The sequence below is a fragment of the Astatotilapia calliptera genome, chromosome 16 (assembly GCF_900246225.1).
Source record: "Astatotilapia calliptera chromosome 16, fAstCal1.2, whole genome shotgun sequence".
Lineage (NCBI taxonomy): Eukaryota > Metazoa > Chordata > Actinopteri > Cichliformes > Cichlidae > Astatotilapia > Astatotilapia calliptera.
In genome coordinates this window covers 9,763,024-9,777,879 of record NC_039317.1, presented here as the reverse complement: position 1 = coordinate 9,777,879, position 14,856 = coordinate 9,763,024, and the positions used below count along the sequence as shown (strand labels likewise).

Below are 14,856 nucleotides of genomic sequence, written 5' to 3'. Positions count from 1 at the left end.
ATTCTTCTCAATTCTCCCTTCGTGCTTGAATTTTAGTGCACTAGAAAAACCTTGGTGCGGTTTGCAGCAGCAAAAATGGTGTCATCAAAACTATGTGACTAAGTTTCCACTTGTGTTTTGCAAAATGTGCAACTTGTATAACGATTCACATGAAGAATCTTCTAATTCCCACAGTGTTAGCTTGTTTCCCATCACTTTTGGTTTGTATTAGGGAACTGAAAGTTCCTCAGAAAAAAAATACTTTTGTTTCTTTTCACATCGCCCAGCTATTACTGTGATAAGTTTAGTTCCCCTAAAGTTATTAAGAGAAGAAATTGAAACGAATGACGCATTCACAGTATTGCTGGCCTGTTCTGCAGAGCTGACCATCTCAGGAATATCTGGCATTCTAACAAATGATGGAGGAAATTTATATGAATACTGAGTATGACAAATTTGACAATGCAAAAAACTGCACAGGTAAGAAACAGAGTAGACATATTTTTATCATCAGTCATAACTATTTTCCACTTCATTAGTGTTTGTTTCTCTTTTCAGGTCCAAGGAACTATAAGAGGAGTTTCCACTCAGGTGTGATTCCCTGTTTGGGCCTGCTGAGTTTTTTCCTGCTAATCGGACTCATCACCCTTGGTGTTTACTGTGAGTCTGATTCTAACACTCATGAGCCCACATATGAACAGAATAAAATGTCTTGAACTTTGTATTTTGGATGGTTTCAGACCATGCTGAATGAACTGTGACACACACACACTCATACTCTCCCATAGAGTACACTATCATAAATATCAGTTTAAGAACATTTTTCATTGCCTACAGGCAAATTTGAAATACTTTAGTTTTGGTCTAAAAACTATAAAAATTTATGCACAAGCTTTTTTCTGTGTCTCAAAAACATGCATCTCCAATTATTTTAGTTCATGATTCAGCTGCAGATGTCTCAGCTGTGAGTAGTAAACTTTCTTCCATGACTGAGGAGAGAGACCTTCTTAAGGCAAGTCTGTCCACTACCGGAAACAAACTTTCCTCCATGACTGAAGAGAGAGACCTTCTTAAGGCAAATCTGTCCAGTACCGGAAACAAGCTTTCCTCCATGACTGAGGAGAGAGACCTTCTGCAGGCCAACCTTGCTGAAAAGGCAAATGAGTTGGAACGGCTTCAGAGTTTGTCAAAGCAGAGTGAGTATGTGTATTTCCTGTTGAAATTACTTGTGTGTGTTTGTAAAAGTTAATAATGAAAAACAAGGATTCACTTTCCAGGTATTGTGAAAAGTCCTTGTCTCTTTGTGCCTTAATGAATAGAATTTTTGAATTTTTATTGAAATTCTGATGAATGAAGTTTAAATACTATTTCAATAATAAGGATGAAATGCCAAAATAACCTATCGTTTTTGTCAGGGAGTTTTTAATGTTTTATTTGATTATGCTTCAAATGTTATGTTATACTTATGTTCACATATTTCACCAGACACAGTTTTCTGTTGAAACAGGAAGCTGACCCTGTGACTCTGTGACATTTACCGCAAGAGATGAGTACAGAAATACACATCCGCAGAAGTTGACTTGCATTATCTTATTCTTAGAAATTGACTTGTAGCACACACACTTTATGACACACACACACACACACACACAGCTTACACACAGACAGCATCAGGACCTGCGTAACAGGAAATGTGATTATATTTGCATATTGACGATGTAACCTATAAAAGTAAACGAATACTGCAGTTCGGTGTGTCTCTCTGTCTGAGATTCACCCGTGCCGCACATTATCAATCTCAAGTGTCTCAGTGTTGTTTACTCACCTGACTGTTTGTTAACTGTAAATCTCTGACAGTTTTCAGTCAAACTGTTACTGCCTCTTCCTTACGGTGGGTCATGCTGGAAAGTCTCGTTGCCTCGCCACTGTTAATGCAGACCTCAGAACAGTTAAGGCATTGTTCATAACACAGATTCACAACAAAGACACTCAGATAATCAAAACTTTTTTTTTCTTTTCAACATTAATTTAAGACGAATATCAAATAGTTTTCTACTTTTATCAAAATCGTACTGACTTTGGAAAGAGTACTACACAAAAAGAAAAGACATCTAGTTTAAAATCAAAACAACTACTAGCTAAGTATTTGAACAACTAGAAAAAGCACCTGCTATCACAACTAGAGATTTACAAGGTAAAACACAAACGCTATGGAGAGAGGGAACCGGGATGTCAGGTCAGGATGGAGATATCATAATCCCCACACTCCGAGACTGACACTCCAAGCCCCAAGAACAACTGGTGCATTCAAGGTGTGGAATATGAGAGCACCTGAAGGAGAAGAGTGTGTGTGTGGTTTGTGGCCCAGCTGCAGGGGAGGGGTGAAGCAATGTGTTTATGGCGTGGTGTCAGATCAGTGCAGGTCATGATGATGGTCTCCATCATCTAATCATGCCTTCCCTACTTGAGTAGGTCGGCGGGACCTGACAAGAGAACTGTGAGGTGTGTGCCGATCTGAAGCTGGAAATCCATGCAGACGAAAGGAACAAGAAAAACACTGCAAATAAACATTTGAAAACTTGCAATGCTATGTGCGTCAGGTCCTTTTGTGTTACAAGAAGATCAGGGCTATGGTGGAAACCTGGACCCTCAGTGCCTCAGTGGCTGATTACCATTAGTATGTGAAGTACTCTCCAAAAGTCTATTTGAAGATGTGAATTTAGCATTATGCATAATGCCTACTGTAACCATCACTGAAACCACAGAGAGTTAGACAGACAGAAGTTAGCCCACTATGAGAACAGCTGAAAGGAGTGATGAAGAGAGGGGTTCCTAAGAAGTACAACTAGGTGTCCATACCTGACTAAAAACTGCGTGCCAAGCAAAGACTCACAGTCTTAGCTAACTGTTAGGAAAAAAAGCAGTAACTCAATACGGCAAGACCAGGCTGACCAACCTTTGCATCTCTTGGATTAACTGCAAGAAAGCCAATAAACTCAATGCCTCACAAATGGATCTTATAATGCCCAGAACCACCAGGACCCTAAGAGCCTTCATCAGGAATTCAGTGGAGATGTGGAGAACAACACTACAGGCCAACTTCAAGCAAACTGTACAAGTCATCATCAAGTGCGAGATTTACCAAAGAGATGCTGTGACTCCACTGCTATTCTGCATAAGCCTATGTAGTCGGAAGGTAACAAAGAGAGGGAAGGTAGTTAGAAATGAGGGGATTGCACTACCAGAAGTCAGTGCTGCAGACATTGTGGACCGCTACAAGTACCTGAGAATCCCACAGGAAAATGGGAAACACGAAGAGGCCTCTTGGAAAACCGCAACCAAATAACTGCAGAGAGTAAGGCTTGTCCTGAGGAGTCAGCTGAACAGGAAGAACAAGATATAAGCAATCAAGCCTATGCCCTGCTGGTTGTCAGATACCCTTCTGGGATAATAAACTGGCCACAGGAGGAGATGCAAATGGAGAGTCCTCTTTATACACAGGGTTCAGTGCTAGGACCAATTCTGTTTACATTATACAAGCTTTCCTTAGGCAGTATCATTAGAAAGCATAGCATGCATTTTCATGGCTATGCATATGACACCTGACTTTATCTATCCATGAAGCCAGATAACACACATCAATTAGTTAACCTGCAGGGATGTCTTAAAGACATAAAGACCTGGATAAACTCTAATTTTTCTCCGTCTATATTGAGATAAAACTGAGGTTATTGTCCTTGGCCCTAAAAAGATTAGAAATACGATAGCTAACTAAATGCTTACTCTGGATGGCATTATTTTTGTCTCCAGTAACACTGTGGGGAACCTTGGAGTGATTTTTGACCTGGATATGTCCTTCAATCCACATATTAAATAAATATGTAGGACTGCTTTTTTTCAAATGTGAGGCTGAAAAATATGTGAAAAGTGTGGTGTGTAACACTGGTAACTTAGATCTGTCACATCCTTCATCAAAATGAGCACACAAACAATTTGGTTCTAGTGCTTTCACAATTTTATTTTATGACACAATTTGTTTTATCTTGATTCTCCAGCAGGACATGTGATGTTTAGTTGATCTAACTGACAAAATATGTTAATATAAAACTAATTTATATTAACATAATAAGTAATAGGTACTGTTAATAACTATTAAAACTACTGTTTGATGTTTCTTGTTTGATGTTTCTTCCAGAAAAAACGTGTCCCACAGGATGGAGCATATTCAGTGGTAGTTGTTATTTCCTCTCTGTAAGATCTGGTAACTGGGGTGAAGCTAGACAGGACTGTAGAGGCAAAGGGGCAGATCTGGTGGTGATGAAGAACTCTGAAGAACAGGTACAGTATGTGTATATATAAAAAAAAAAACACCCAGCACGCCCCTGCGGGCGGTTTATCCTTCAAGCTCGGGTCCTCTACCAGAGGCCTGGGAGCTTGAGGGTCCTGCGCAGTATCTTAGCTGTTCCCAGGACTGCGCTCTTCTGGACAGAGATCTCCGATGTTGTTCCCGGGATCTGCTGGAGCCACTCGCCTAGCTTGGGAGTCACCGCACCTAGTGCTCCGATTACCACGGGGACCACCGTTACCTTCACCCTCCACATCCTCTCGAGCTCTTCTCTGAGCCCTTGGTATTTCTCCAGCTTCTCGTGTTCCTTCTTCCTGATATTGCTGTCATTGGGAACCGCTACATCGATCACTACGGCCGTCTTCTTCTGTTTGTCTACCACCACTATGTCCGGTTGGTTAGCCACCACCATTTTGTCCGTCTGTATCTGGAAGTCCCACAGGATCTTAGCTCGGTCATTCTCCACCACCCTTGGGGGCATCTCCCATTTTGACCTCGGGACTTCTAGGTTATACTCGGCACAGATGTTCCTGTACACTATGCCGGCCACTTGGTTATGGCGTTCCATGTATGCCTTGCCTGCTAGCATCTTGCACCCTGCTGTTATGTGCTGGATAGTCTCTGGGGCATCTTTACACAGCCTGCACCTGGGGTCTTGCCTGGTGTGATAGACCCCAGCCTCTATGGATCTTGTACTCAGAGCTTGTTCTTGTGCTGCCATGATTAGTGCCTCTGTGCTGTCTTTCAGTCCAGCTTTGTCCAGCCACTGGTAGGATTTCTGGATATCAGCCACCTCCTCTATCTGCCGGTGGTACATACCATGCAGGGGCCTGTCCTTCCATGATGGTTCCTCGTCTCCCTCCTCTTTCTTGGGTTTCTGCTGCCTGAGGTATTCACTGAGCACTCGGTCAGTTGGGGCCATCTTCCCAATGTATTCTTGGATGTTCCTTGTCTCATCCTGGACTGTGGTGCTGACACTCACCAGTCCCCGGCCCCCTTCCTTCCGCTTAGCGTACAGCCTCAGGGTGCTGGACTTGGGGTGAAACCCTCCATGCATGGTCAGGAGCTTTCTTGTCTTTATGTCAGTGGCTTCTATCTCCTCCTTTGGCCAGCTTATTACCCCAGCAGGGTACCTGATCACGGGCAGGGCGTATGTGTTGATGGCCCGGATCTTGTTCTTACCATTCAGCTGACTCCTCAGGACTTGCCTGACCCTCTGCAGGTACTTGGTGGTTGCAGCCTTTCTAGCGGCCTCTTCATGGTTCCCATTTGCCTGCGGGATCCCCAGGTACTTGTAACTGTCCTCTATGTCTGCAATGTTGCCTTCTGGTAGTTCAATCCCCTCAGTTCTGACTACCTTCCCTCTCTTTGTTACCATCCGACTACACTTCTCCAGTCCGAACGACATTCCAATGTCATTGCTGTATAGCCTGGTAGTGTGGATCAGTGAATCGATGTCTCGTTCACTCTTGGCATACAGCTTGATGTCATCCATGTACAGGAGGTGGCTGACAACTGCTCCGTTCCGTAGTCGGTATCCGTAGCCAGTCTTGTTAATGATCTCACTGAGGGGGTTCAGGCCTATGCAGAACAGCAGTGGGGACAGAGCATCTCCTTGGTAGATCCCGCACTTGATGGTAACTTGTGCTATGGGCTTGGAGTTGGCCTCTAGTGTTGTACGCCACATCCCCATTGAGTTCCTGATGAAGGCTCTTAGGGTCCCATTGATCTTGTACAATTCTAGGCATTCCAGTATCCAGCTGTGGGGCATTGAGTCATAGGCCTTCTTGTAATCAATCCAGGCAGTGCACAGGTTGGTCAGTCTGGTCTTGCAGTCTCGGCTGATTGTTCTGTCTACCAGTAGCTGGTGTTTTGCACCTCTGGTATTCTTGCCAATTCCTTTCTGTGTCCCGCTCATGTATTGACCCATGTGCCTGTTCATCTTAGCCGATATGATGCCTGACAGGAGCTTCCATGTAGTACTGAGGCAGGTTATTGGTCGGTAGTTGGAGGGGACCGGTCCCTTCTTGGGGTCCTTGGGGATCAGGACCGTCCGGCCTTCAGTTAGCCATTCCGGGTGTCTTTCGTTAACTAGCAGCTGGTTCATTTGTGCTGCCAGACGCTCGTGGAGTGCAGTCAGCTTCTTCAGCCAGTAGGCGTGAACCATGTCGGGCCCTGGTGCTGTCCAACTCTTCATACTGGAGACCCTTTCTTGGATATCTGCCACTGTGATGGTTACTGGACCCTGTTCAGGGAGGTCGCTGTGGTCTGCCCTCAGATCCTCTAGCCACTGAGCATTGCCGTTATGGGTTGCATCCTTCTCCCATATGCTCTTCCAGTATTGCTCCGTCTCCAGCCTTGGTGGTGCTGTTCTCTTATTGTTCCCTTGCCACTGAGAGTACACCTTTGCTGGTTCTGTGGAGAACAGCTGGTTTATTCTCCTGCCTTCTATCTCTCTGGTGTACCTCCTCAAGCGGCTGGCCAAGGCTGTGAGTCTTTGCTTGGCAGTTTCCAAGGCCTCAGGTATGGACAACTTGCTGTATTTCTTAGGCACCTTATTTGTCGCACCTTTCTGCAACTCCGTTAGTTGGCTAACCTCCCTCCGTGCTACTTTGATCTTGCCCTCTAGCCTCCTTCTCCATGGAGGGTACTGCCCCTTGTGGCTGTTCAACTTGTAGCCAAGCATCTCACTGATCACTGCTGCCGTATTGTAGATCAGGGCCCTGTTTCAGGAAGCCGGTTTAGAAAACTCAGAGTGAAAAATGATACTCAGGGTTGAGTAACCCCGAACTGTCCAACTCGGAATATTCGGTTTCAGAAAGGCTGATAACAAGTAGTTCAGTCAACGCGGAGTTGCTTTAACCCCAAGTGAAGCGCGCGGACGAGGATACATAAAGCCCTGATCAGTGGAGCACAGATTAAGTGAGTCACCATGGAGACGGAGGGAAAGAAGGCGCGGTCAATGTATTTTACAGCGCTTGAGGCCGAAATTCTGATGGCAGCATATACCGATAACATGCAAATTCCGCGGAAAAAAGTAACACAGCGACAGCTGCAAAAGAAAGTGAGCATGCATGGCAAAACATAGCCGACAGAGTGTGAGTGTTAATTTAAACATTGATCTAGGGATTTCCACCCATTTAACACGTTATTTTATCATATGTTATTTTATTTGTTATTTTATACATTTTATTTTGTGACGTGATGTGAGCGCAGGTGCAACCCAACAGGCCCCAAACGTTCCTGGCAGCAAGTAAAAATGAAATATAAAAATATAGTCCAAACAGGTAAGGTGTAATTGTATTATGAGCCATAGTGCTTGGTCTGTTTGTCCCATGTAAATCAATTGCAGTTAGAGGTTACATTAATTTTCTGTCTGTAAGCACTTATTGAAATTATCTGAGCACATTACAAGTACATATTTGCTTACTCTGTATGCTCAAATGTGGCCCGTTATAGCCAACAGAAAAAAAGCGGAGGCCCGAAAAACAGGTGGGGGTCCTCCACCACCACCACTCACAGAGGCTGAGCAGTTGGCCCTCAGCCAAAACAGTGGGCGCCCTGTGGCCGAAGGCATCTCTGCGGGGACATCCTCTGAGGCAATAACCCCGCAAGACACAAGTGCCTACATAAGGGGTAAATTCAAAATAATACATGATGTGCATACATCCTTTCTTCACAGTCACCTTTGCAGTGCGACTCATTCATCTGATAAACTCTTTACCATAATGAATTATTTTGTAGTGAAGTTATTTTCCTACTGATTTTGCCTTGCCTCAGTCTTGGTTGTCTTTGAGAGCATAATGACAATGAAGTGTAAGGTGATTGGTATGTTTGTTAATTGCCATTTGGTCCCTTGTAAGTTATAAGTGACCTGTATAAACCTCATATTCTATCAGTTGATGGTGGTGGTGTACTGCATCTGGTGCAGCCTCCTGTTGAGCCAGACCAACATGCAGTTGTGAGTAATACTCCACAGATTATATGAGTTTACAGTAGAACAGCAATGTTGTTTATTTCTTTACTACAGGAAAATAATGAAGAAACATTGACAGCTGTTACAGAGGAGGAAGCAACAGAGACACTTTATGAGGTTTACATCTTTTAATACTTTGTGTACAGGAAATACAGGTGACCAATAAAGCCAGTTGAACAAAAAATCTGTTTATTCTTCTTTCAACATGTTGAGATGATGGGTCAAAAGAAATGATTGTGACATATGGTGTCTCTGACTGCGCTTCCATCTTGTATGTCCGTGGGAGGGTCAGGATGTTCATGGTTTGGATCACTGCTGTTTGGTTCAGAAGGACAGTGTTCTCCTCTAATTGTGGCAATGTTGTGAAGAATCACACATGCCACAATAATGTCACATGCCCTTTCTGGGGTGACCCTGAGCCTTTGCAGGCACTGGTACCGGGCCTTAAGCATTCCGATAGTCATTTCAATTCTGGCTCTTGTCCTGCAATTAGCCAGATTATATCGCTGCTGTGGGCCCGGTTCAGGGTCAGGGTAAGGGGTAAGCAAATAGGGTAAACATGGATACCCCCTATCACCAAGCAAGTAGCCAGTGAACTCTCCTAAGACAGAAGGATACACTTCAGTTCAAATGTCCCTGAAGCAATTGGTCTTTATATATTTTAAAGTATTTTCAACTCACCATGTCCAAATTTTGTGCTCAGTGTACATTCACGGAATATTTGTGAGTCATGGACAGAGCCTGGCTGCTTGGCTTCCACATTTGTGATAATGTTGGCAGCATCACATATGATCTTCACAGTGCAGAGAACACAAATTAGCATCCATTACTATGATGAAATAATTTGTTAGTTTGAAATGCTACAGGGAACTATGTACCTGTACATTAATGCTGTGGAAAGACTTCCTGTTCACATAGTCTCCTTCATTTACTGAAGGAGCAATGATTGGAATGTGAGTGCCATCTATACAGCCAATCACGCCTGGGAACCCTGAAAATAAATGTGCAATTTAAGTAGTAGTCCAAGTATCACCACATCATAAATTAAGTTTTGTTCATCCTGATACCTGCAATTTTGTGGCATCCCTCTTTGATGAATCTTGTGGGTCTATGACCGGGGAACACCACAGACGAGTACAGGAGACGTTTCAGTGCAACTGTAACAACCTGACTGCCCGACAGACGGTAGCCTTGGAAACGTGCTCAGCGTCACCAATATTATACAGAAAGCTCCCGTTTGCAAGAAACCGAAGTGCAATACAAATAATATGCAATGAACTGAGAGCATGTCCGCGATGTGTCACATGCGTAATATATGGCCTGAGGATGTTATCCAAATAAATTATAGATTGTGCTGAGAAACGGTAACGTTCACACAGAAAATCATCAGGAAATGATAAAATGTCCAAACGCGCTCTGATCACTCTCTCCCGGCGGAGAGCTCTGCGGAGAATTTGGGCTTCACGATCTACTGGCTCTTCAAGGAAGTGGCACGCCATGTCTGACACTTCCTACTGTCAGGTTTCCGACAAAGGGGCGGAGACAGTCAGGGTTAGTTGTAGTAAACCTGCTAGGGGGCAGGTTAGCTTCACGGCGTGTGTCGTCATAGTGACTCACTCAGGCTGCAGCTGAACTCGCTTTGTGAAACCGAAAACCCAGAGTTTTCGTTAACTCAGGGTATACTTACTCAGTTTTTCCACTAAACCGGCTTCCTGAAACAGGGCCCAGCTTGTTAGTGTCGGTAATCGTGGTTGTAGGTATTGCCCGTAGTGCTGCATTAACATCATCTAGCAGACCTTCTGAGGGTACTTCACGTAATCTTGGTAACCGGCTACGGGGGATCCAGGTTTCAAGCTTGGCCATGATCCTATTTTTCAGGTCAGTTCCTCTCGCACTCAACGATCCTTCTCCTATCGCACTTGGGGCTATGTACCCAATCTCGGGTGGGGGTGATGATATCTCCCCCCTGACCTGGCGTCCTGACTCCTCCTTGCCGTAGCATTTGTGTTGTACCTTGTCAATCTCTAGCTGTGTGTTTTCGTCCCTTGCCCACCGATGCCTTCTTGTTCCAGTAGCCCACTTTTCGTCAGGGTGCCCTGGTTCCTCAACACCTGACGCGGACCTTGTTGATCCGGGCGACGTCCGAGCCGGCATGCCTTCATATTTATCTGTCTCGCTCATGTCTGCGGTAGGCTTGCTTAGCATAGGGGGTCTAGCCTTAGGACCCTTACTGGATACAGACGCCCCAGGCAGGAATCGAACTTGCGATCCTCTGTTCCAAAGGCGTGTAGTTTAACCACTACGCTATCCAGCTGCTGGATATATATATATATACTACCAGTCAAACGTTTTAGAACACACATTTTTTCTAGTTGTTTATTAAAAATTATGCTATTTAATGTCTCATTGTAGTCTTAAATGAAAGCATAGCACAAATAAGCAATTGAGTGAAAAAAGAAATCACAGAATCAAAATGTATTCTAAACTCTAGACTCATCGAAGTAGCCTCATTTGGCAGATACAACAGTTGAACACACCCATGTAGGGCTGTACGATATGACCAAAATCTCATATCCCGATATAAGACATTTATCATCCAACGATATAAATCACAAAAATGTAACATTTTCTGTAAATTCTGTGAAGCTCGGGCAACCCGACTTGGGTGAAGTGTTTTCAGCTGGACTGACTGTTGCAAAAGTTGAAACGGCCGCAATTTTCTTTGTATTTATTACACAACGTGCTGCTGGCAAGAGCCTGTTCTAAGGTTTATTTTTTTAGCACCTGACGGCTCTTTTTAGCTTCTCGTCTGTAAACACTCTGCATACTATTTCATGTGATTCATTTTGAAAAATCTCAATAGGATCTTCAGCTTTATTGTGAAAGGTTTATGTGGAAAACAAACAAGCAGACGGCAGAGCCACGTGACGGTTTTACCCATGTTGTTGCTAACTACAACGCATAAAAACAGTCGGTTCTCCGTCCGTAGTGTGGTTAATTTAAATATAAGTGAAAGAGAGAACTTTAAGAAACCATCAAAATGATAAAATATTGCCGTTAACAGTTTATTTTGCAACACCACAAAACAAGCGATAGCATAATTTGAAACAATAGACGTTTTCATATTGCCATCCGATCCACATCGTTATATCAAACAGGCACTTGTAGGTGCTTTGCTTTCACTCTTCTGTCCAGTTCATCCCCAACCAGCTTTATGGAGTTTAAGTCTGCAGACTGTGCTGGCCACTCCATGTTTTTAAGTTTACCATCATGTTATTTTTTATTGAGGTAGTTCTGGGATAGCTTGGACTCATGTTTTGGATCGTTATCTTGCTTTAGGATGAACCCCTGACCAACTAGGTGCATACCAGAGGGTATTGCATGGCACTGCAGAATGCTGCAGTATCCGTTTTGGTTCAGGGTGCCTCTCAATCTGTACTTTTCTGTGAATGTACATATGACTTATTGAAACCTCAAGTCTGCTTAGATAAATATTTTATGCAGTCAGCCAGCTAACGACGGAACAATCAGAAACGTGATGTGTGGAGGCAGAAAAAGACAACAGAATGTAAAAAAGCAGAAGATGAATGTGATGTACACACTGGTTCTCCACCTTGATGTGACATGTGTTAGTTTTCAGGTTCCTGTTAGCTCATTGCACTGAAGGAAAAAATATTTACCTGATTGTGAGAAATGTGTCAAAGAAATTGAGAATTTTCTTCAAAAAAACAGCACACCCTAAATTCTGTTTAAAAAATAAACAAATTTTTTTTTTGCATGTTAAACAGAACTTTCTCGCTACAATCATCAACGATAACACTTGGATTGGTTTGACTGACTATGGAATGGAGGGACTGTGGAAATGGGTAGATGGAACTCCACTCACTCTGGCGTAAGTCTTTACTGTGGTTCAGTTTATTACTTTTACTGAATTTCTAGCAGATGTTTTCTCATGAACATAGAGCTTACATGTCAGTAGGTCTGTGAAGGTTCTCAGTCATCCAGGTCATCAGCATGTGCCCAAAAGAAGTCAGTACAATCCATCTTTAAAGTTCTGCTCTTATTTTGGCTCATCCTACTGACATGTAGTCTAAGGAAATTGGAAAGAAAAGTGTCTGGACTTCTTTGAGTTGCTTGAAGACATTTCACCTCTTATCCGAGAAGCTTCTTCAGTTCTAAGGTCAAATGGTGGAGAGTCCCAGATTTAAACCCAGTTGGAGTTTCCCCCCAAAGAGGGACAAAAGGACCTCCTGATGATCCTCTACCTAATCACATGAGCCAAGGTATGGAAATGGGTGTGGGTCACAATCAGCCAGGGTTTCGGGTGAGCTCATAGTGAAACCTGGCCCCACCCTATCATGTGATTTCCTGAGGTCAGATGGCCCAGGATGTGAGCGGGCGTTGAGGCGTCTGGGAAGAATCTCAAAACTGGATTATGAATGGCAGACAGTTGGTGTCGTAAACCCCCGCCTCTGTTCAAAGATGGTCGCTCACAGTGGACATAGATGCTTCTTTCACTCCTCTTTCAAACCATCTGTCCTCTCTGTCCAAAATGTGAACATTGGCATCCTCAAAAGTGTGACCTTTGACCTTTAGATGCAGATGGACTGCTGAGTCTTGTCCTGTGGAGGTGGCTCTTCTGTGTTGTGCCATGCGCTTGTGAAGTAGCTGTTTGGTCTCTCCAATGTAGTCCCCCAAAGCGCTTTACATATCCAGTCATCCACCCATTCACACACACATTCACACACTGGTGATGGCAAATCTGGGACTCTCCACCATTTGACCTTAGAACTGAAGAAGCTTCTCGGATAAGAGGTGAAACGTCTTCAAGCAACTCAAAGAAGTCCAGACGCTTTTCTTTCCAATTTCCTTAGACTACATGTCAGTAGGATGAGCCAAAATAAGAGCAGAACTTTAAAGATGGATTGTACTGACTTCTTTTAGGCACATGCTGACAGAAGAACTCAGTTATAATGTTTTAAATATTTCATGACATCTATCCATTTTCTCCTCTATTAAGATAGCACACATCTTTGGACTGTGGGAGGAAGTGACAGAGAACTCACATAGGCAGAGAAAATGCAAACTGCGCACAGAGAGGACTCTGGTAGCCAATAGATTTAAACCTAGGCAACAGTGCTAACCACCACATTAATACACTGCATTATTTTTATCTGGAATAGTGTGTTTGACTTTGCTGTACTCTGTGTAGGCTTATTTCTTCCATAACTATGTCCTAAGAAAAGCATTTGTTCACCTCAATTTTTCCTACAGCTAAAGAGCTGTAGAGTCAGGAGTGTCATATTTAATTTTTTATCCTCATTAAACACCTTTATTGTTAATTGTCCTATCAGGAACTGGGCAAAAAATGAACCCAATAATGGAGGCTCACGGCATGGTGAAGAAGACTGTGTGCATATAAGAGCTGCAGACCAGAGGACTTGGAATGATATTTCATGTACAGCTTCTATGAAATGGATCTGTAAAAAAATACCATAACACCATTTTACATCGAGACCATATATTTTTACATGCTTTGAAATTTTAGCTATGATTGTTATTCTATTCTGAATTTCATTTTAATGATGAATTCTATTCTCACTATAAATAAGTGCAACTTTTTAAATCTGCAATATTACATTAACGGAAAAATTAGCCAATGTTTGTATTTCTTGTTACAACATTTAATCAGCAGCCAGTTTTTAATTCAGAGAATCAAACACAGTCGTTTATTAGTAAACACACAAAGATTGTAGTTTCTAAAGTGCTGGGGGGGGGGGGGGGGGGGGGAGCCTGCAGACTACTTTACTTCAGTTACTTCAGTTTACTTCACTGGTGTCTGTCAAAAAGGCAACAATTTCAACAGAGAATATAAAAGAGTATGAGAGAATATATTTTAAAATAATGCTGACAAACTATTGCTTTGCTTTTAAACGGAAAATCTTTAAATCTGAAGTTGTTTGTTTTGGTTTTGTTTGTTTATTTTTGGTATAACATTGTCCACAATCTAGCGCCTCTTGAACAGTTTGAAATGACAAGCGCTTCCACTAGAGGGTGCTGTTGTGTTAAATGTTAGTGAACACCATTTGGAAGAATGTTGTTGTTGTTTTTTTTACTCTGTTATTTCTGATCATTTTTATGCACTTTTCATATGAGCAACATCATTCTCAAGTCTCTACTGTCAAAAAAGTTAAGGCTTTTCATATGACATAACACAGACTCACTTGTGCAAGAGATGATAAAATAATGAAAACCATCTCAATCATATGTCAGGATATAAAGTGAGTCAGCAGTCAATTTGACTCTGTGTTTAAAGAATTAAAACATTTCACCATCGTTTTAAGACTTAGACACAAATGCTTTTATAGTTTAACCAAAACATTACTGACTGGTAAGCATACTGCAAAAAAAAAAAAAAATGTAGGTCTAATGTAGAGCAAAAAAAAAAAATCAGACACAAAAATGTAATGTGCATTTATTTTTCATTTACAGTTTTTGCCCGTTGCCTGAACACATTTTGCAAAACTTTGCTCATTGTGCCAAAACCCTAAACACA

The 14,856-nt window shown here is 42.7% G+C and overlaps 1 protein-coding gene across 1 annotated transcript; it reads left to right on the top strand.

The window, feature by feature from the left end:
• The first annotated feature begins 365 nt into the window (after positions 1 to 365).
• Positions 366 to 13,810, top strand: LOC113008070 (CD209 antigen-like protein E). Its single transcript, XM_026145219.1, has 6 exons — positions 366 to 459; positions 538 to 639; positions 915 to 1,175; positions 4,175 to 4,317; positions 12,089 to 12,192; positions 13,655 to 13,810. Exons 1-6 carry the CDS (start codon positions 396 to 398, stop codon positions 13,797 to 13,799), a joined length of 819 nt encoding a protein of 272 aa, XP_026001004.1. The 5' UTR covers positions 366 to 395; the 3' UTR covers positions 13,800 to 13,810.
• The last annotated feature ends 1,046 nt before the right edge of the window (positions 13,811 to 14,856 follow it).

Coding starts and splice junctions, on each gene's coding strand:
- LOC113008070 (XM_026145219.1), top strand. CDS start 396: ATGATGGAGGAAATTTATATGAATACTGAGTATGACAAATTTGACAAT. Junction 460..537: donor CAATGCAAAAAACTGCACAG/GTAAGAAACAGA, acceptor TTCTCTTTTCAG/GTCCAAGGAACTATAAGAGG. Junction 640..914: donor CATCACCCTTGGTGTTTACT/GTGAGTCTGATT, acceptor CAATTATTTTAG/TTCATGATTCAGCTGCAGAT.